This window comes from Diuraphis noxia, unplaced genomic scaffold (genome assembly GCF_037042655.1).
Source record: "Diuraphis noxia isolate RWA-SAM2 unplaced genomic scaffold, SU_Dnox_SAM2 contig0003, whole genome shotgun sequence".
NCBI classification, from domain to species: Eukaryota; Metazoa; Arthropoda; class Insecta; order Hemiptera; family Aphididae; genus Diuraphis; species Diuraphis noxia.
In genome coordinates, this window is record NW_028301713.1 from 65994721 (window position 1) to 66017500 (window position 22780).

At 29.7% G+C, this 22780-nt stretch overlaps 4 protein-coding genes across 10 annotated transcripts in view; 2 read left to right on the forward strand and 2 right to left on the reverse strand.

The window, feature by feature from the left end:
* Window positions 1-1063: 1063 nt before the first annotated feature.
* LOC107165691 (uncharacterized) lies at window positions 1064-4519 on the reverse strand. 5 transcript variants are annotated; one of them, XM_089221928.1, is made up of 7 exons: window positions 4501-4519; window positions 3413-3495; window positions 2988-3354; window positions 2797-2921; window positions 2527-2737; window positions 2241-2464; window positions 1064-2125 (listed from the first exon to the last, which is right to left on the reverse strand). In XM_089221928.1, exons 2-7 carry the CDS (start codon window positions 3473-3475, stop codon window positions 1979-1981), a joined length of 1137 nt encoding a protein of 378 aa, XP_089078054.1. In that variant the 5' UTR covers window positions 3476-3495; window positions 4501-4519; the 3' UTR covers window positions 1064-1978. The 5 variants fall into 5 exon arrangements, with proteins under 5 accessions (XP_089078054.1, XP_089078055.1, XP_015369532.2 ...); XM_089221929.1 differs by lacking the exon at window positions 4501-4519 and adding an exon at window positions 4051-4399 and having other exon boundaries at window positions 2527-2734; XM_015514046.2 differs by lacking the exon at window positions 4501-4519 and adding an exon at window positions 4058-4397.
* A 76-nt stretch (window positions 4520-4595) lies between these two features.
* On the forward strand, window positions 4596-13513 carry msl-1 (male-specific lethal 1). 3 transcript variants are annotated; one of them, XM_015514044.2, is made up of 7 exons: window positions 4596-5295; window positions 5408-5675; window positions 5749-5864; window positions 5945-6069; window positions 6152-6364; window positions 6571-6678; window positions 8144-13513. In XM_015514044.2, the coding sequence occupies exons 1-7, from the start codon at window positions 4936-4938 to the stop codon at window positions 8151-8153; spliced, it is 1200 nt and encodes a 399-aa protein (XP_015369530.2). In that variant the 5' UTR covers window positions 4596-4935; the 3' UTR covers window positions 8154-13513. The 3 variants fall into 3 exon arrangements, with proteins under 3 accessions (XP_015369530.2, XP_015369528.2, XP_015369529.2); XM_015514042.2 differs by having other exon boundaries at window positions 4598-5295; window positions 5740-5864; XM_015514043.2 differs by lacking the exon at window positions 8144-13513 and having other exon boundaries at window positions 4599-5295; window positions 5740-5864; window positions 6571-7357.
* On the reverse strand, window positions 9149-11204 carry LOC107165689 (actin-42A-like). The gene is made up of 4 exons (XM_015514041.2): window positions 11068-11204; window positions 10712-10951; window positions 9743-10117; window positions 9149-9616 (listed from the first exon to the last, which is right to left on the reverse strand). Exons 1-4 carry the CDS (start codon window positions 11191-11193, stop codon window positions 9227-9229), a joined length of 1131 nt encoding a protein of 376 aa, XP_015369527.1. The 5' UTR covers window positions 11194-11204; the 3' UTR covers window positions 9149-9226.
* A 9039-nt stretch (window positions 13514-22552) lies between the features above and the next one.
* The window catches only part of LOC107165692 (major facilitator superfamily domain-containing protein 6-B-like), an 11255-nt gene continuing 11027 nt past the window's right edge, over window positions 22553-22780 (forward strand). The window contains exon 1 of the mRNA XM_015514047.2: window positions 22553-22780. This exon is cut by the window's right edge and continues 155 nt beyond it. The gene's annotated coding sequence lies outside the window, so the exon portion shown is untranslated.

Here is a 22780-nt window from a genome sequence, read left to right on the forward strand (position 1 = left end):
AAAAACTTTTTATACAAAAAATTTGTGGTATTGCTTTTTGGGGCTAAAATTACCAACAACCTTGTTGCCTGTTGGGCATGTCTATATGTACGCCCTATAATTTTTCTTTAATTAGGTAGTCTATATATTTGGAACCTATGTCCAAAATTCAGTTTTGGGTAAATTACTTTTAAAAATTAATAAAGTTACTTTATTTGTTACTCTAATAAAATTGTAATGAAATTACTTTAGTTTTCAAATTGAAAAGTAACTTATTACAAAAAAAATTTTTTTTTATATTTCTTAACAATATTATCATTGTGTCTGGCAATAATGTTAGGTACTAGAAATACATTACCTATAGTAAATAGATATAGTTTGAAAAAGAAATCAATATAATACATTATTATTATTTTACATTTATTTATGTTTTAAATTAACTTTACACAATAGTGTATCTTCAAAGTTTTTGTCACTCATAGCACCTTTTTTTTAGAACAAATATCCCCTGAAACACTAAATAATCGCTCTACAGAAGCACTGGATGGTATAGCTGTGTTGTATTTAATAAAAATATTCTTTACTAATGTCATTGAATGCAAAATTATGAGATCAGCTGTATAAGGAGCTTTAATAAATATATATAGTATATTAATATACTAGATTGGTAAACATAATAATACCCGCATTATAGACATTTTTTTTTTTTCAATTCGCAAAAAGTAGGTACTTAATAATTCGAAACAGTAACTCGTTATTCAATACATTACAATTCCATTACATTTTCGTTACTTGGAAATACTTCTAATGAAATTACGTAACGAGTTACAAGCAAAATACCGCCATTACAGTAACGCGTTACTTTCATTACGTTACTACCCAACACTTCCAAAATTATAAAACTGTATTACATCAGTAAGAGTTAGTATGCCACTGGTGGTATCAGGTGTTTTTATATGTAGTAACAATAAGAGTCCAACAATGAACAGTCATAAATTTGGGTAGCAAATATGAGATGTAGAGCTGAAAAAAAATTTTTAATCAGCAAAATACTAATTTTTTGTTTTAAATGAAAAGACTTGGGTTATATCTATGTGACATATTTTTTTTACACAAATAAAAACAATAATATAAAATTAAGTATAAGGTACAGAATACAAGCATATAAAAAATGTAATACAGTTATACAGATAATGGGCAATACAACATAATATCAACAATGTACAGTGCTTGAATAGAGAACAAATTAATAGCAAAGGTGTTAAGTGTCTTATTGATTAGGATATAGTTAGAAGTGATACATATACATTTTTTTTACTAAAACAAGGATATGCCCCCCATATGATTCAAACACTGACATTGCATTAATGCACAAGTAAATAATATAATAACACAATTACAATAATTCAATTTTGAAAATATTTATATAACCATCAAAATACATAATATTATACACATTATTCATCTACAAAATATACCAATATTAATATCCTATATATTATATAAAGGATGGATATTGTAGATAATACTATTCATTATCTATAAATACAAGTATTATTATTATTTAAAATATAGTTGTATATTATTGTTATTACATATTTTTGAGTACTTATGGAAAACTATTACTAGTTTATGAATGTTAAACTCATAGGTATATGGTTGGGTCATGAACACTATAGTATGTATTTTAGGGGTTTTTTTGCTATTATTATACATAATAATTATATCACACAGTATAAACATTTAATTGGGCATCTTTATATGCAATGAAACTAAGACTAAGATATTGACAATAATGCATTTTTATATAAACTCAACTAAAAAGTAAATTTCACTATTGGTAAACACAGAGTATTTTGTTTAAATCTAATTGTATAAATGTTTCAAACATTTGTAAAGGACGGGTTTCAAGCTTATAATAATTATATTTTATGTACAAAAAAATATGAACACAATAAGATATCATTCAATGATAAGTGGATGCTAGGTGCAATAATAATTATTCCCAAAATAAGCGATTGAATGTACTTTGTGTTTGTAAAATTCTTACTTGTTTGTAAAATTTCAAGGCATGCCCAAGTTTCAAACCCATGTTTGATATGATATCATTCCGTTGAAGTAATTGTATAGCACGTCCATCAAGATCCTAGACATATAGGATACTTTTAAGTATAATGTTACCTATTTTTCACTATAAATTATAGATTGTAAATAGTATAAAACTATTATTTTAATAAATAAATAAATAAATAATATCTTACATATTTTTTTATTTGATCAATAATTTCTAGGGGTAAAAACTCGGCTAAATACTCAAGCACTTGATCTTTATTCCATTTTAATATATTTGGGATATTGTTATTTTGATATGCATCATATTTTTCATAGTCCGATGAACAAGAATAAGATCTATAACTTCTAGAATCAGTGTCGTATTCGTCAGATGATATAGACACAATACTAGAAACGCGTGACTCAACATCGTCTAAATATATATTTATAGTCAATAGTTATGTATAATATATTATTTAAATTGTCCAGTTGTACCTTCAATATCAGGTATTACTATTGCTTCATTTAATTCTTCTTCTTCTTCTTCATCTTCTTCTTCTTCTTCGTTTATTTGAGTAGCCAAAGTCGCACAAGGAATACATACATACATATCGTTTTGTAATTTATGTAATGGTTTTATTTCATATGATTCATAACAAATGGAATGCAAACCAACTTCACAAGTTATGCAGCGGCGTTGTATCTTCTAATGAAATGGAATTTCTAAGTTTTTAGCTATTAATAAATATTATTATTTATACTGACCGACCGGGAATCGTCTTTGAGACATTTGCTACAATTTCGTTTTCTGCATTGTTTACAGAACCAAGGACATAAATCTAATTTGAATTTCCACACAGGCTCCTCAACTATTAAACAGTGTCTATGAGCTATAAAAATTAATAAACATTTGAAATAAAAATTTAAAAAAAAAAATATATATCTATTATTATTACCTTTGATCAAACAAATTGGGCAATCAATTAATTCTGTCTTTCCTGAAATTGTTGAACAAATAAAACAATTTTTTGATCTTTCCTGATTAACATCTGGAGTAACACTTTTTACTGGAGAATTAATTGGTGAAACAATTGAAGATATAGTATTGATTTCAGTTGATGAACTATCTAGCAATTCAGTTACTGGTTTAACCGGCAGACTTTTTGACTTAGTGGCATGTTGTTTTCTTCTTTTATCACGAGGTCTATCAGTTGTAGTTTTTTTTACAGTACTAAATTCCATGGATTTTTCATTTTTAAAAGAATATTTAGCTCTCTTCTTTGGTATATGATTATCAGATGGATCGAATACCACTTTGGCTTTCTGTAATAAAAAAATAAATTGAAAGTAACGTCACATAATTTAGTAAATTAATACTAACCATATTTCTATGAGGTCTTGCGTGTACAGGTTCATCATGCTGAATTATTTTCTTCTTAGGCATTGTTATTAATAGAAATTTACCTAAACAAATATAAATGATTAAATAAATTAAAATTTATATCAAAGGTAGATGAAAGTAAGTATAGTTATAAACTAACAAGTACAAAAATATTTTTTTAATATTTCAAGACTGGTTGTATTCTATTGGTTTACCTTTTTATATAAACTGATTAAAATATTTAATTGTTAAATTGTGTTTTTATAAATACAACCTATTATATTTTTATGAGACATACAATAATATTTTTATTTTTTTTTTTTTGATCAAAAATTTAATACATCAACTAATTATTACCAATCACAATAACATAATATTTTCTTATGATAGGTACCTAAAACAAGCGTCAATTGTAATAATTATTTAATATATTTTTTTTTTCTAGTATTGTTTCATATTCAGACATTCCCAATAATAATATTAAGCATTTAGAAATATGATACATTTGCAGTTTTTAACTACCTAATTACAAATAATGTACTTATTATGTGTAGACAGCAGAGGTAGCAATAATTAGTTCATACTTTATACATCAGTAGAAAAGTTATACTATTATGTTAGAAGTATAAATTACTTACGACTTACTTCCCTCAAAGGGCCAATGAAATCGTCGTGTTGTTTTAAAAAAGAAGTTATGGCGTTGAGAAATGTTTTTTTATTAATATGAAGACAATAGGTATAAGAAAATATTAAATAGTAATAATTGTCAGTTGTAATCTATTAAAATAATACGAAAAAGATAAATTTGAAACTATGGAATACGAAACGATGAATGAATTGTTTAAGATTTACAATAATCGGTATTGAAGAAGTTTTAAATTCAGTGATTCAGAAGTAATAACCTAATAACTGGTATATTTGGCCCGATTTGGATACGGATGAGTCCTTTCGTCCAAGAACTAAGAAGAGATGAAATTTCGTTCGTAATAATAAGCGCCACCGACAGTATGGTTTCAACCGAACACACTTGCGGTATACCCTGGAGGACGAGTGACCATGGAAAAAGGACTATTGGAACGTTGGCTAACCTGTCTGCCAGATGTCTGTCTCGCTCGTTTCCCTCGTTTGGCCTATCTCTCACTCCCGCACTGCTGTCCTTGCGCGCTGATAACGCGTTTGTTTGTGTTTTGAATATTATTCAATTATTGTGTTACCGTAATTGCGTACCGCGTTGATCAATCATTTGTGATTTGTTATTGTTACGCACCGAAAGTTGAAACACGACGGCCGACTGCTGACAAAGACAAACGGACAAACAACACCGCATTGCGCACGCGGCAACTACGTTTTACCGGTTTCCGCGTTTTTTCGTTCCGCTTCGATTCATCTCGACGTGATTGTAGTTAACCGATCGGTTTTTGGCTGAATCCTTTTTCCACCAAACGTGCATGCGCGTGCGATTCTCCTGTAATCGCTCCGGTGCGCCGACAGTCATTGTTAGATACGTAAGACAAGTCTGTTAAATGATAAGCACGGGGGGGAGATGTAACAGCGGTGGCGGCGGTCGGGTCTCGGCAATGTCCAAAGAGTGTCGGATCGTAAACGGCGGTGGCGGCATCGTCGTCGGCGGATACGTGAACCACTGCGAGGAGGTGCTCGGCGACCAAAACGAAATGGTGATGGCTGCGTCTAAGATTGGGGTGGTCGCTGGCAACGATCAGACGGTGGCTTCCATCAACCATCGCGTCTACCCACCGTCGACCAATGAGCTGGGTAAAATCAAGGACCTGTCTCTCGGCAATCTCATGATAATAGAAGAGTACGCTAAAACTGTGGCCCTGAAAAATGATCAGATATTATTGTTGACAAAGGAAGTGGACTATGTGAGTGACCATTTGAGAGTTGCCTTTAGTGATTTTAAAGTTAAAATAAATTATATTATTATAATATATTATACAGCTTGGATTAACATTATTTTAACGGTTTGTTGTACAGCTTAAGCAGAAGTTGGCAGAAGTTAAACAACATTTAGCTGATAGAGAAGAAAACTTGGATGTTTTACCATTCACACCAGTTTCTTCGACGTGCTCTTCTGGCGTGGGAGATTTGAGTTCTGCTGAACTACAAGATCAGCAAGAACAACAGGACATTAAACCTAAAAAGCGAAGGATTCGACAAGCTGCTACTAAACAACTGAATCCAGATCCGTTAGAATCCAACCGGACTAAACGGCCAAGAACTAGAATTACACGAGCTAAATCAGGTTGGTTTTAAAAAAAACATAATTTTTCCCAGTTAGCATAATTTTTATTTATTTACCATGTTAGCTAAAATAGGTAAAATGCAAGAGTTGTCTTTGATCACTGCAGATGATGCATATTACACATGCCTTGGAAATTATGATCCTATAAAAGATGAACCAGTTTCCGAAAATACTAATAGTAATTTAGAAGTAAGCATTTATTTAATATGTGTATAGTATAATAAACATTTAATATTGCCCTAATAACCTAAGCATATATTATTTTGTAGATACCTAGTTGGAGAGTTAAAACATATTCTAGTTGGTATTCTATGGAAGGCACTGAAAATATGTCTGATGATATCTTTGAAAGCAGACATTATAGACTTGAACAATGTGAACAAAAACGAAAAAGGTAATGCAATTTGGTATAGATTGGTTTTTTGTGTGCTTATGTAGGTAGTATTTAATTTAAAAATTTTGAATTGTTATTTCAGATGGGATTTGCAACGAATTAGGGAATTGAAACGAGTAGAGTATTTAAAAGAAGGCCGTAATAGACACCATTCACAGAAATCTAATGACAATAATAAAGAAGAATTGACAACTTTATTGCCCAGTCCATCAAATATTAAAGCAATTGAAATCACAGATAAATTACCTGTGTCTGCATTTGGTAGCAATTTACATATTAAAAAGAAACTTGAAGTGTTAGTACCTACTAATATTATTTATTAAGAACTTATTTTGCTTAATTCAAATATATTAAATATGATATGTTTTATTATATTATACTTATTAATGTTTAATTTACTTACATAATATATTTAATTTAGTTTGAATTCAAACAAACATGCAGTTATTAATCTATATACATTATGGACATTTACCAAATTCCAACCTTGTTGTGTTACAGATATAAATTTTGTCACAGTCAATGGTGTAATGATGGATCTCAAGTGCCAAAAGAAAATAATATACGTGAACTCCGTTCTTCAGGTTGTAGTCAATTTTATGACAGCATGTAAGTTATAACTTTCATGTAATTTTTGTGACAAATATAACAAATCTGGACTCTTCCGCTTAAACCATTTGATTATATTTTGTTGTATAATGTATAAAACTATCTTGTATGATTTACAACCAGAGACAAATGTTGTGATATTTATCTAGTATTTAGGATATTATATTTTCTTTTTTTTACTTTATTATTCCTTTATAAATTTTATTTTATTTTGAAATTGTAATAAGTATAATTTATATTCAAGTGTTGCAAATAATAAATATAGTACCCTGCTAAAGTTCTCTAAATAGCATTTTCAATCTGTTAAAAAATTAAATTTATCATCTATTAATTAGTCATAAATGTATTGTATTTAATATATGATTTTAATATGTGTGTCACCATATCATTTATTATCTATGTTTTTTAAAAGCATTTCCTGGCTAAGAATAAGATGTCTCTGTACTAACCTACTTAAAAATTGTCAACATAAACCGGTGTAATTTATTTTTATACCTGTTTGTGTCCACAAATTTCTGGATAGTGTTTAGTACTTAGTAGGAGCTTTTTTAAATATAATTTATTTAATACCTGCATATAATATGCTGTTATAATATTAATGATGATAACTGACTTAAAATAACCATATCTGTTGAAAGTTTAGCTGTAACTAATAAACAAATTTATCACTAAATAGTAATTACTGTTAGTTAATTTGATTTCTGATAGGGCTTAATACCAATACTTATTACTTAAAGAAGTTGCTGTATTAATTAACTATTTTTTAAGCATTTATTGCACTTTATTTATTTTTATTAAATTACCAATCAAATCTCAGTTAACATAAACAGTGCTTCAATTTCATTTTTGTTAGTATATATATAACAGTGAGAGCACACTATAAGTGAGTAATATGGCCTAAATATATACCTAACCTAACCTATTATTGTCTCATGATAATGTTATTAATATTATAGATGTTGATTTTGAATATTATTTTCGTATAATAGCTAGAAAGTAGAACTATTAATTTTAAAGGACAAATTAACAATATTTATTTGAAATTATTTCTTAAATATTTTATTGGTTGTTGAATCATCTGAATAAAAATATAGATACTGAGTCGTGATGGTGTATGTATATTATAAGTTTTAACTTCAATGTATTTTTGGTTGAGACTTAATTGAGAATAGTGCCAAAAGTAAATATCAAACATTCAAACTAGAATTATTAAGAGAGAAAAATGTAGGTACCTAATTTTAATTAATTAAACAAGTCAATATTTTTAATAACTTGTGTTTTATGTACAAATACGCTTGTCATAGCTTTTGTATAGGTATTTATAGTTGTCTATATAATAGGTATTATTTTAAATTAAATTAAAAACATAAAAAATAAATTAAATTTTCTATATTGACATGTGTTGGTTAAGTAGAATCAAAAAAACCTGTTCTCTAGTATGATTTTTTATCTTGTGTTTTTTCAGTGAACAATAATTTAAAGTGACAAAAACTATTTTATTGTATTCTGGCTAACTATGACAGATGATGTAAATTGCCTCAAGCTTTTAGACAATAGGTAACAAGATAAAATGGTCATCTATAATTTTATTGCTAATTGGATTTTGTTAAATTTTGAATTATTTCTTTAGTTTCCAAAAATCATTTCAACTAAAATATATAACATTTTTGAATATTATGAATCTACAATCTATATAATTCTATTATTATTACTTAAATTTGTTATAATGTTTATATAGTAAAAACTTATTAATATTTTTTTAATTCATTATTATTGAACTTTAAATTTATAATATATGTGAACATTTTTATATGGTTAATAAATTAAATTTCAAGTTTTGCTTAATTTTTTTTTTGTTACCTACCTGTGTTAAAAAATTTAAATACCTAATCTGTGATACTTTATTAATATATTATATTATTTGGGATGGTACTTAATTGGATTGTAATATTCAGTAAAGTGTAAGGTATTCATGTTGAAAATTTTTTACTGTTATTCAAATTCATCTAGTATTGAGAAATGAATGCAATTTTGCCCTATTTAAGACAAAAATTTGGACTATAATGGTTTTTGTGTAGAGTAAAGAAGACAGAATGATGTATCCGTTTGAATGTCTTGAAATATTTTATTTTATTTTTTTTTTTTAATGAGGAAATGTGAAGTAGGTATTTTATTTCAATAAATTAATTTTATGGTAATTCTGAATTGGTTAAATATCATTGAAAATAGGCAGTTTGTACATTGCTCAAGGTAATAAAACCATAAAATAATTATTATTGATATTACTGATATAGGTAGGTAGGCTACCAATATAAAATAAATTATAATAGATTGAATTTAGGTGTGATTGTCCTACACTATAGGGTCTATAATATATACAATCAAATAAATATATGATTTTTTTTTTAAATCTGTTTATACTTTCAAAATAACTTAATAAATTAAATATATAAAAATATATAAATAGTTATTTGTGTACATCAATATAATATATGTATAATGTATATTGTCTGAATGTGTATATCATCTATAACTGTAGTCCTGCACCTTAGAAGCATTTCCTGTGAACAATGGACGGGCCACTTTCGTCGTATTCGGTCTTCGAAATCCACATCTGTTGGAAAGTAGATAGGGACGCCAAGATGGAACCACCGATCCACACGGAGTACTTGCGTTCGGGTGGTGCGATCGTTTTGATTTTCATTGTGGACGGAGCGAGTGACGTGATTTCCTTCTGCATTCGGTCTGCGATACCCGGGTACATGGTAGTGCCTCCGGACAAAACAGTGTTTGCGTAAAGGTCTTTCCTGATGTCCACGTCGCATTTCATTATAGAGTTGTACGTGGTCTCGTGAATACCGGCCGATTCCATTCCCAAGAACGACGGTTGGAACAACGATTCTGGGCAACGGAAACGTTCGTTTCCGATGGTGATCACCTGGAACACGAGGAACGATTATAAATCAATAATTTTTATCAGGTAGCTATAAATCAACGACTCATTAGTCAGGGCTGGGGGATTCGTTGGTCATTAGTCATAACAATATTTAAACTCATAACTTACCTGTCCGTCTGGAAGTTCGTAGGATTTCTCCAGAGCGCTGGACGACGCGGCCGTCTGCATTTCCTGCTCGAAGTCGAGTGCCACGTAACACAACTTTTCCTTGATATCACGGACAATTTCTCGTTCAGCGGTAGTGGTGAAGCTGTAACCCCTTTCGGTGAGGATTTTCATCAGGTAGTCTGTGAGATCGCGACCGGCCAAGTCCAGTCGAAGAATGGCATGTGGTAGGGCGTAACCTTCGTAGATGGGCACGGTGTGGGACACACCGTCACCGGAGTCTAAAACTATACCAGTCGTCCGACCGGAAGCGTACAAGGAGAGTACGGCTTGGATGGCCACGTACATTGCCGGGGTGTTGAACGTTTCGAACATGATCTGAAAAAAAGTAGGTATATTATACACAATAAAATTATTAAATATAATATAGTGACTATTCCTTTCAGCTCGACATGACTAATTCTGTATTTAGTTAAACCTAGTCCTGGCATGCTAGTATATAAATACATATATAATATTAACATTTCACGTTTTATACCTTTTTTCTAAATGGCGTCACTACATGGGGGCCGAACTGTTTTCACACGTCTTTAACCCTCATTATGTGATCCCTCATTTGTATACGTTCTGTCTGCCATACGTTGAATGTGTATAAAGCTTAATTATCATAGGACTGACATTACTGGGGCTTAATACCATATAGGTAAAATGTAATGTATATTTTATATTGTTTAAAATTTTAACATATTTATTCAACTGACATCAAATGTATTGGATGTATATTTTGGACTCACAACCGCCCTGGATTCGGTATTCATTAATTAGTAATGAACTTCAATTGCAGATTTGCTGACAATGGATTGAATAGATTAACCAGTATTGCGAGTCGTGAGTTATAGACACTCAACTAGACCGTTGGGGTACAATTTTTTGGTGGGTGAAGTCTAGAAGTTCGATAGCACACTCCTTTACCTGTGTCATTTTCTCTCTGTTGGCCTTCGGATTGAGCGGTGCTTCGGTCAGCAACACTGGGTGCTCTTCGGGGGCTACACGTAGCTCATTGTAGAACGTATGGTGCCACACTTTTTCCATGTCATCCCAGTTGGTGACGATACCGTGTTCGATGGGATACTTGACCGTCAGCACACCCCTTTTGGACTGTGCTTCGTCACCGACGTAACTGTCCTTTTGTCCCATGCCCACCATGATGCCCTGCAGACATGCGCCACACATACATTATGTATAAGAAAAATATATGCCTCGGGTTATGCATATTATAACAATAATAATCGTTAATATAAATACCATCGGCCATTAGTGTAATTTACCTGGTACCGCGGACGTCCGACGATCGACGGAAACACGGCTCTGGGCGCGTCATCTCCAGCGAATCCGGCCTTGCACATACCGGAACCGTTGTCCACTACGAGAGCTGCTACGTCTTCGTCGCACATGATTACAGTTTTATTTTCTAGAAAAAATAAAAAAATTAAAAAACTTGTCATCGACTACCACGGCGTTGGCGAGACAAATGATAAAAACTCTATATAGAAAAAAATCCGCTCCTTCTCGCCGAGAAATATCGATTTTTTCGAACAAACTTTTACCTTTCGAAAACTGATGAATAAATAAATAAACGTGCAAACGGACGGCGTTTGCGTGATGCGATCGGAGAGTGGCGAATGTGTGTACACTGCGACGGCGGGCTCTCGTCAATTTATATAGGTACGTCGTACGGCCGTCTTGATAGCGTTCCCCGGTCGAAAGTGAAAATCCTCCGTGGTAGGGTTAGGGTTTACGTTGCAGTGGCGGCGGGCCCGACGACGGTAAAGGTCGTCCGTCCGTCATCGCCGACGACGCTAATACAATACGAGCGAGTTTATGACCATATCTGACGCGGTCAATCACGCTGCAGTTAATATAATTCCTTTTTCAGAGGCTTTCGGTCGGACGAGCGTACGATAGCACACACACACACATGTATATATATATATGTAGGTTCCAATATAGTCATACTCACGGACTGATAATATATTTATTATTATAAATATGCGTGTTCGTCTCTATTCCTTCCCTCCTTCCTGCCAAAGTGCAAAATCATTTGTTCGATTCTCGCGTGGTATCCTTTAAGGTTTGATTGTGTGATCGTTGCTATTACAATGTTATATTATGTATACCTATATAATACTCAACGAAAATCCTTACGAAAATAGATTTTTCTTCTATGCATTAAAATTGACAAGATTGATCTAAATGAAAAAAACGGAAACTTTTCAAATTATTTTTCGGTTAGAAATTCAAAAAAGTTTTAATTTCCATAGCTTACATTAGAAATTTTCATAAAAGCCAAAAGGTCTACCTCCACAAAATTTCTACCTTCAACTATCAAAAAGTTAAACGGAAAGTAACATTTTATGAGTGTTTTAACCAATAAATGTTTTGTACCTATCTATTTGGTATTTATAGCGGTAAATTAAACGAGTTCCCATTAATTGAGTTTGATATTTTATTGTAATTCCAAATCAAAAAACTGTTGAAACTTAAAATTTTTACAAAAGATTTATATAAGAATTTTCTATACATTGAAAAATTTTCAAAATATTTTGTATTTCTTTATGCTATTTATAACCGTGAGAAATTTTTCTAATTTTGAGAATTATTTTTCAATTAAAAATTCATAAAAGATTTACTTTTTAATTTTTATAGCTAACATTAGTCATTTTAATAAAAGAGTCCTAGAAATGTTCTATCTTTATAAAAAATAAGTTTGGAATAATAAGAATTAAAATTTAAAAGAATTATAATTTTGAATAAATAAATTATTAAAGAATAAAAGGCGGACAAGCATGTTTGGTTAATAATAATATGTCACATAAATACATAATATATAATATATTATACGAATCTTCAATTCACAATTTGTAAGACGCGTATTACCGCGCCTATAAAGTAAAAATATATGTACACATAAGGTAGATACATATATATATATATATATATATATATATATAATAATAATAATAATACACAACTGTTTATGAGTACTTGACGATGCAACACATGTAGTTCATAATATTAAATTTGTTGTAACGGCCAATAGGTATATATAGGCCTATGTTATTATTACTCAACTAAAATGATTATTACTTTATTTTTTCAGTTCGATAACTGCAATGTGCTTACCTATCAGTACCTAGTATCTACAACCTACGTTTTATACGTATATAATGTTTAGGTAACATGTATTAATATGGGCTTGTTTAATATGCTTTTATTCCATTCCCCGTGAGGAATTTACTACTTACTTATAACTTATAAACTTGGAACAGTTGGAATTCAATCAAAACTTAATTTTTGTACCTACACCTATGTTATAAGTTATAATTTCTGAAATGTTTATATTTTATTTGATAAAAATATGTTAAATATAAACAATACGTAACGATGATAAGTAATAAGTCAACGAACATGAAAAAATGTGAACATTTTTCATCTCATAATGTGTTAGTATATTTACAGTGTTAGAATAATTTTGAAATGTATCTATATGTTATTATTAATTTTTTGATTTGTTGAGCACATTATCATGCATTAGTAAATTACGTAACTTTCTATCGTATTAAATTCTTGGCTTACGAGTCAAGATTTTTATTGTTAAAATATTTTACAATTCAAATAAGAAAATTAATTATAAAAATATGTCTGAGATTTACGTGGTTCATCATGCCATAAGCTGTTTTGACATTTATCCAATAAACATAAACAAATATTTAATTGGTTGAACTTAAAATGGTATTGTGTATCCTTCATTTATGTTTTAAAAATATGTGATTTCCAGTTTCCAGTATTTATTTACTTTAATAGGCATGTAGTACAGTCGGACGCAATAATGAACAGATTACATATATAGCCTAGTACCTTGGACGTACAAAAATCAAATTTTTTAAGCTGCACAAGAAATGAAGGAAGAGTAGTTAATTTTTTTAGAAATAAGAAGCATGAACCTTAAATAAGGTTCTAGTCTCAAATTTATATTTGTAATTATGTGAGATTAACACGTATTTTCTAAAAATGTCACTTTAATAGCGGACAATTGAGTTTTTAGGTACATAATATGGATCACATCAGAAAAATAATTTACAATAACTTAAAAAAAATTTTTTTTTAAAATAAAGTTCATTTGCAGTATTTAATTTCTATAAATATATAATCATATATGTACCTAGGCAGGCAAGGGATGATAATATTATTGTAACCTCTATAAATCAAATTATTATGAATAAATATTTGTATTGGTACTAATTATTTTAAATCAGTGACACAATTATAAAATAATTTCGGATAGGAGCTTATGCGTTGTTTCGATATTTATTTATATACATACGAGATAACATGCCGACAGTCAAATAACAGGATTTGGGTGGAGGGCTAATAATCCTCAAGGCCTCCCTGGTTGTGCTACTGATTTTAAATTATACTGCAAGCTCAGATAGATATTTATTAATAATATTGAAGTAGGTATCACACTATTATGAAAATTTAAGGTTTTGAAACATAAACTAGGTAAGGTACTTATTTTTTTTTTAATGTTCGCAAAATGTCTATGATTAAAATTTACAAACCCAAAACTACTAATTTATAGACTATGACTATAGTGTTTATACTTTATACAGAATTTCCATATAGCTTATTGTATTTCAATGAGGTTTTCATTTCTTAAAAATGAATAGTAGTTATTTATGTAATGAGTAATAAAGAATAATGAATATCTGAAAATAATGAATTAATATATTATTTAATTAAGCCTTTTAAACAAATATAATGTTTTGTGTATACCTATGCGTTTGTGATAAAGTATTACACTATCATTACATGTTCAATAAATAATCACAAACAATTTTAAAAATATAAAAAAGAGGTTAACTTTAAACAATAAATTATTCATTGTAAATACTTTTTACATGAAAACAAAACATGCTGAAGTACCTAGTGAAATGTAAAAAATTAAAAACAAAATAAATTAACTTAATTTATTTCTCATAATAAAAATTAATTCGTTAATTTCACGTTAATTGAAAAAGAAATTTAGTAAGTATATTAGTAATACTTAAGTTAATGAAAATCCAAATATAACTATTTAAGTTTTTAAAAATTAAAGTAACTTTTAAACTTAACTTTAACTTTTTAGCAATCAAATATTAAATAGATACTAAATTAATTAAAATGCTTCATGTTTACCATTTGAAACAAATTAGGGCTAATTAAGCTTAAATCTTTCTTCCGATTTTACTTCCGTGGTCAGATACGAGTATATTTAAACTTTAAAGGTCCATTAATCTTTATGATAGTATCTGGAGTTTTTTAACTGCGACCGTGTTTTCTACTATAAAGAAAATAACATTTTAATAATACATATTAGACTTACCTGGGCCTAATACACACAAAAAACAGTAAAACAGAAAACAATCAAACACACGTCTACATCTCCTTCGTTCATTATTATCTTCTTCAATGAATTTAAAAAACAAAATATTAATATTCAAGACCATTATTACCCCCCCCCCCCTGGTCATATGGTATTCAAATCTGGGGCTAAGCCAAACCATCCAATATAAGACCCATACAAGCTTTCCAGTCTATATGTATCAGACAAATAACTGGAGCCCCATGGTTTTTGACGACACATTACATAAGGATCTACAAATCCCAACAGTCAACAAAATAGCAACTCGACAATACAAAAAGTTCCACTCCAAATTGCGCTCCAACCAAAACCCTCTAATTTCTCTCATGTTCTCTATAACCATCCCCAACAACCCTCCGAGGAGGTTAAAAAGAAAATAGCAAAAAGACGCTCTTGCATAACAAAAACAAAAAAACAGTCTCCATAATATATGGACACACAAAATTAAATAGGAGGTACTGTTGATGGACGGTTTTCCCTCACAAGATACCAAGTCATTATATTATTACCTATGTTATTAAATTTACTCATTGTGCAAATTGTATAGATTGTAAATATGCCTTTTAAATAATAAACAAAAAATAAAAAAATAAATACATATTATAATATTATAGTCACTTTGTATGGTTTCCCTTTCTGCGTTCGAATAATAATAACAATATTACGCGTGACGCTGCCATAGTGTATATGTATACATACAGAGCGATTCTTTTAAAGTTGACCACACATTTTTTCGAAACGTTTTAGCAAAATCATTTAGGTAGTTTTAATTCAATTAAAAAACATTATTTTGTATTGTTATACCTTTTTTACTTTTTACTTATAACTTAATAATTTCTATCGCTAAAAATCGTTCGAAATCAATGTTTTAGAATCATCAGAAAAATATTTTGTTATATAAATAAAAAATGTTTTCTCTCATTCAAAAAGTTAAAAATATGTATTTTTTATAAAGTATTATTTCGTTACGGCATCAAATTTTCTAAAACAAATGTTTCTCAAATTGAGAATCATTCTGTATGTCATGCATCACACACAAAATTCATTAATGACATCGACAGCGAATCTCGACAAATATGGAAGTGTATCGGTACGCCCATAAATGGGCCTGTCGTCGCTCATGAAACCTGTTCGCGGTTCGCAGAGGTAATCATAGTATAAGTGCATACAATATAGTTTATTATTATTCGTAAACGTGCGTGTGATAACATGCCGTTATTTTATTGCTATGCATATTGATAAATTAAAATAGGTACTATTAATAATGGTATATTATATAATATATAAACATAATTATAATAGGTTTTTGTTAATATAGACGTATTGAAAATTTAAATTTTATCGTATAAGTGACCTATACAAATAAAATTGCCTATACTCGTTGCTTTCGTGATGTGCTTCATCGTTATTCGTATAGGTATCTACGTCGCTTTTACTTATAAATGTATACCTTAATCACGTAGGTTCTAATTTTTTTTAACTATGTAATATGTGTGTATGCATGCATTAATTGTTTTAACGTGAGTAGGTTGATATTTCTAGGAGTAGGTATTCGTAATTTATCGTATATAGGAATAATATGCCTATATTAACTATAAATATAACTTGTGTGTTTTAAATGTATGTAAAATAATTGTAATATTACTCGTATGACGTATAGTCGTATCGAATTCCTTATTCATAAATGTACATATATTTTTATAGCGTGATTAATTTCTATGGAGAGGAAATGTTTTGGTCTAGAGTATTTCGGGTGTCTATTCTATTTAGTATTTATACATATCATGCATTCTAAAAATAGTAATTAAAAATTACAGAGTGGACTAAACAAAATTCTATGCCCTATTCTATGCCATGGTGCTCAAATCTCTGTAGATGTCAGATGATCTTTCTTTTGTCGATGTATACATAACACGTGAATATAATATGAACATTTCATCTCAACCAAATCGATCTAAATGAACTGTTAGTTGTTCTTCTTAATTTGTAAGTAACTGTAATTATTGCCGGTATTTGTAAGTTGCCAGTTTCAAAGTCATCCCTTGCAGACATATCTTGGGTAATGGGTGGTAGCCCCCCTCCATCTCAACTAAATAAATTGTAAGATTGACGCAGAGCTATATCCATATTAAATCAATTTTTAAATACTGATGTACTTAAGTACTTACATAATCCATGTAAAAAATAAATATACATTAGTTTATACTTTACTAGTAATTAAATGTAGTGATATACTTAATTAGATATTTTCATAATATGTCTACGCTTAGCCCTCGTGGTACAGAGAGAAAAAAATATAAAAAACAATGGTACCTATAAGATAAAAAAAATAGTATTATATATTAAAAAAGCTAACTATTCACAAATGAAAAATGTACCTAATTGAATGCTGATTTATGGAGTTGAGGTGGTTAAACAAAAAAAGTTGCATTCGACATCATATATGATTATAGACTCATTAGACAAATAATTGGTGATACTTATAGTATATAGACCACTAATATGGATTATATTACCAACTATATAGTAAATTATAGTAAATATAAGAATCTATAGCCAATACAATTTATTATTTTTATTATTTTGTTTTCTATTGCGTGGTACAATGTACTACTGTAGGTATACAATTTATAAAGTATATTAAATTTATAAAAACTTTTTATTATACATGTGACTAAAAAATCCATTATAAATTTATTTTCGGTATTACGATATTGGTATTCTGCAGTATAATATGAAACTATATAATTACTGAAAATAATGTCGTACTGCATGAATACATGAATTACAGATTAATATAAAAAAAATACAGAACAGTGTCTTAATCTTTTTGTTTGAATTATCATAGTTTTTTTGTAATATAATATTATTTGTAGTTTTAGTATCACCATTAATATCTGAGTGTTATATAATTAATATAATATATAGGTAGGTAATGTAAAAGTTTGTGTATACACAAATTAGGATTAGGATAAACGAGCTCCATCCGTCACAGATGATCCACGTACAAACTACAATATATTCACAAGTCACAACCTATAGAAAACTAGAAAATAATAATAATAAATAATAATAGAACATAATATACAATGTGTTATATTTTTGCTGCTCAAATTTAGCGTGAGCTTGATGAGTATTGAGCATGAATGATTGTAAATTGTTAATTTATTGTTCTATTTAAAAATTAACCTACCTATATATAATTTTAATTAAGTACCTAATAACAATACGTTTAAGCCAATTCATTAAATCAAGTGCAATTAATCAAATGAACGATTGTTTACAAACATTACAGTGAATGATTTTTTTTTTTTTAATCGTACAAATATATTTCAAGGATGAATTATGTGTATACAGTACCTACCAGCTCAGTGTTCAATGACAAGATCTTCTTGATATTGTCGAATGTGTTCAATATCCGCTAAATCCTTTTACGGATATTATTGTATTAAATATACGTTACATATTATATCAACTGTATGTGCACTTCATTTCCTGCTTTAATATCAGTAAATATTAATAACATTATATTATATAGGTTTAGCCGTATATATATATAGTGTACCTACACTTTTAGTACCATACACAATATACATTTTATTATAATATTTTCCATAGATGCCCAAGTAAAGAACATGAGGTAATTAGACACCATTTATTTTTAAGGAGTTCAATGAGGTAATAATAATGTAAGACGTAAGTTTGTGCGTATATGTGTGCTGTACAAGCCATATTAATATATTATATGTTATTATTTATGTGTAGTAACTTAGCATTATTCACTATAGTTACCTATGTAGGTAGTATATGTGTAGGTATGTATAGTATGATTCTAGTATGTTTATGTATGTGTGAATTTAACATGTCACTGATACAGAGAATTAGATAGGTACTATGAAATAAACATTATATGAGAGCTGGTACATGATTTGTTTTCGGTCGGAAATATAGCTCACGACTTCAATCACTATGCCCATTGCCCAATGCATAATGTTTTGATTTTAATTTTGAACATAGATTTTAATTCGTAACTCAATTATCTATATTCTATGATATAACAATTTTTTTTTTGATTTTTACTTAGAATTTTACCACCAAAAAAAAGTAAAAATAGATCATATTATTCATGATTCAAATTTGAATTGCTATAGAATATGAAAAAATACGATGGTTAAAGAATAGTAAGTTTAAAGGGAAATTCAAATCTATTTTCAAAATAAAAATTGGTACATTCAACTGTCTGGTAATGGAAAAGTTACTGGCAATATTTTTTTTTAAAAGAAAAATTTTTCTAATTTTATATTAGGGAAATAGGGTATTTGACATATTTCTGCGCAATTTATATTCCAGTGATGGTACGAGCCGTCGCCGGTACCATTGGACATTGGTACAAGACTTTAAAAATTAAATATACCATAACATTTAATCACTTCTCACCCAGAAACACAGATTAAGAATGTTACCCGTTTAGTACTAGTTAACTAGTTAGTATAGCAATTATGTGTATACAAAAATAATAATTTCTGAAATGCTAAAAAACTACAACATTAAACTAACAAAATTCGACTATATTTAATTTGATGCAAAATTAACCCGTGATAAAACTCACTAATTAGGCGAGTGTCAACGATTGCTGATACCCTCAGACTTTTAAAACGGATCTGGCCTAGAGACCTACTAATTTAATCTGTATTGTAACGGGTAATACAGGGTACATATTACTGCAATAATAAATACCTATCAAAATAATTATTGATTTTCAATTTTCATAAGGTAAAAAAAAAACATGTATATATTTCAGATCTACAAGAAACTTTTGGCGATGAAAATTCATTTTTTTTTTTTTTGGCATTGTCAGTAAGAATACGTTTTAATTATTTTATACATTTTACAATGCTACACGTCATATTTACTATTACTTGACATCAAAGATGTTATATAACAAGGGTGGCCATACCGCGGCTCGCATCATATGGTAACATTTTTACAAAAAAACCCTCCGATTATTTGCAGGGAATTGCTCATAATTTTCAATTCCAATCTTGCTAAATGGCCAAGTTTAGGGGGCATTCGTCGTTTTAAAAAATAAATTTAATAACATAATAATTATCCATAATTTTCAGTTTCATATTAGTTAATTGTTATTCTAATAATTAGTCCCATAGAAATACATTTGTTTTGCGAAAAAACATACCATCGGCGTATTTACTATCGGCGTAGATACCGTCGGCGTTGATACCGTCGGCGTAAAGACAATATGATACCTTTGCATGCACCCGAATCTGGTTCGTGTGTGAAACGTACGAAACCGGCTCTCTCACAAGCAATACACCGATCTTTATCCGCCTTGCACTGCTTCTGTTCGTGACCCGGTTCATCATACCGTCTGCAATTCAGGGACAGATCCGGCCCAGAGCAATTTACTACTCCTGTGCCCGAAGCCACGACATCGGAAACAATTCTCCGGTTCTGACGTCTAGGACGTACACGGCACATAGTCCATCCAACCGGGATCCTGGTTACGGCAGAAGCAGAAGCTCTGGTCATTCTGGCTGTTGCAATTTCCTGACCAGACCTAGTGGACCAGAGACATGTGACTTGAACAGCCTACCGATCGTAAATGGTGGCTTGGTCGTCCTCAGCTCTAGGTATTGCCGTCCTCAATGCAGCGAGGACCTCGCCCTCAGTCGCCACAGCATCATCGAGGTCGACAATATCAACTACGGCGTACCAAGGTGCGACACCGCACCGACCCCTTCTGGTCGCGATGGCAGAAGACAGCTTTTGAGCTGCTTCGACCGATCCAACACCTTTGGCTAGCTCGACCAACAGATGCCCGTCCCTACTCCCTAGTCCTGCGCTCCCATTTCCGCCAGATTGAGGGTTGTAAGGTTGTAACCTGATACCTGAATGTATGTAATTTACAAATTTAAGAACTAAACTCATCACATGTTCATATTTAAAATATTTAGTAGTTAGGTGTTCTCTATGAATAATGCAGTGAATTGGAATAAAGTCTGGAAAGTCATTATCACATTGATCAACATTAGATTTAATCGATAAAAATTAACAAAACTAAACCAAGTTAACACCTGCGTATACATTACATCATAACGTTCGATAGCCGACGACAGTAATACCGTCCAATTAACTTATTTTTTTTTTAATGGAAATAACAAGATTAAAAAAGAGAACAGATAGGTACAACGCAATTTCACTTAAATCCTATGCATTAACGAAATAAAAAATCAATAATCCTTATAAACGTGTACAACATGCGTGTAGTATCGATATAATATGTAGGTATCTATAAAATGTATAATATATGTCACATATATACAGAGTGATGAACTGCGTTTTTTTCGTTTAAAGGAAAACAATGCAGTTAATTTAATGTTTTTCGAGAAAAATTGATTTGTATTATAAAATATAATTTATTTTTGTCAAATGCATTATATTTTTATTTATTTATTATTTGATGTGAAATATTTAGAAGGCTATAAAATTATCTGCAAGAAAGTTAATCTAATAACATATAATTATAATTTTTAACAGATCACAAATCAAATATAGTAATTTAAAATTAATTTACTAGCATTTACATTCTCGTATATAATGGTTTATTTATATCTATATCCTTTACATTATATAACACAAATGGTATCAAAATAACTGCCTTCTACAAAATTTTCAATACCAATATACATTTCTTTATATTATTAAATATTGTACGCTTTTTTATTTTGTGATTGGTGAGTTATTCAGTTGAGAAAAATAATATTTTTTTAACATTCTTGTCAGAGATTTGACGTGTTACTATACTTTTTAAAAGGATGTATTTGTATATGTGTATAAAAATTAAAGATAATTCTAAAACCACTTAAAACAGTCAAAATTATGTTTCTTACTATCTCGGCACTGTGCGTAATCGTATACCCAAAAAGGTAAAACACGCCCATCATACTTCACTCAAAAAATTTCAGAAAAATCGGCTTAGTAATTTTCCCGCTTAGCGGGGACTAACTAAAAACTGCTTACACTACCTATAATAAAACTTGTTGGTTAGAACATTATTTGTGTTTTATTGCAAGTATATTTACGATGATTAAGTTTTTCAGTGAGTTATGAGCATTTTTATTTTACAATTTATTATACTTGCATTACTATTAAAACACTGAATCATTGTAAAAATCCCGACAAAACACAGATAATGTTATTACCATAAAGTTAATGCACTCAAATTTATAAGCTAGGTAATGGAGTAAAACATGAACTACAGAGCTTAAATTTACTATGTTCGCTTTTGTAAGACTGAGGCAATAAATACGGGTGTGGCGTCCTCTTAATTCTACAGTTTCGACGATGATGGTTTTACATTTATTCGCTTAGGTAACAACTAACAGGTGTATTATCATATTAATATTTAGTACATACTGCATATACAATCTTTGTATAGGATTTTACTGATTTTTTTATGGATTTTATTTAAATGTATATTTATTATATAAGATAAATATAACGTACGACACACACGTAGTATAGTAATATTGTTGAAGTTTTAAAACGTCAAGAAATTA

Excerpts from the sequence above, each read along its gene's own strand:
- LOC107165691 (XM_089221928.1), bottom strand. The coding sequence starts at position 3,475 with ATGCCTAAGAAGAAAATAATTCAGCATGATGAACCTGTACACGCAAGA. Across the intron at positions 3,355-3,412 it reads CAAGACCTCATAGAAATATG|AAAGCCAAAGTGGTATTCGA; the intron begins GTTAGTATTAAT and ends TTTTTATTACAG. Across the intron at positions 2,922-2,987 it reads CCCAATTTGTTTGATCAAAG|CTCATAGACACTGTTTAATA; the intron begins GTAATAATAATA and ends TAATTTTTATAG.
- msl-1 (XM_015514042.2), top strand. The coding sequence starts at position 4,936 with ATGATAAGCACGGGGGGGAGATGTAACAGCGGTGGCGGCGGTCGGGTC. Across the intron at positions 5,296-5,407 it reads TGACAAAGGAAGTGGACTAT|CTTAAGCAGAAGTTGGCAGA; the intron begins GTGAGTGACCAT and ends TTTGTTGTACAG. Across the intron at positions 5,676-5,739 it reads AATTACACGAGCTAAATCAG|CTAAAATAGGTAAAATGCAA; the intron begins GTTGGTTTTAAA and ends TTACCATGTTAG.
- LOC107165689 (XM_015514041.2), bottom strand. The coding sequence starts at position 11,193 with ATGTGCGACGAAGACGTAGCAGCTCTCGTAGTGGACAACGGTTCCGGT. Across the intron at positions 10,118-10,711 it reads ACAGAGAGAAAATGACACAG|ATCATGTTCGAAACGTTCAA; the intron begins GTAAAGGAGTGT and ends ACTTTTTTTCAG. Across the intron at positions 9,617-9,742 it reads ACGAACTTCCAGACGGACAG|GTGATCACCATCGGAAACGA; the intron begins GTAAGTTATGAG and ends CTCGTGTTCCAG.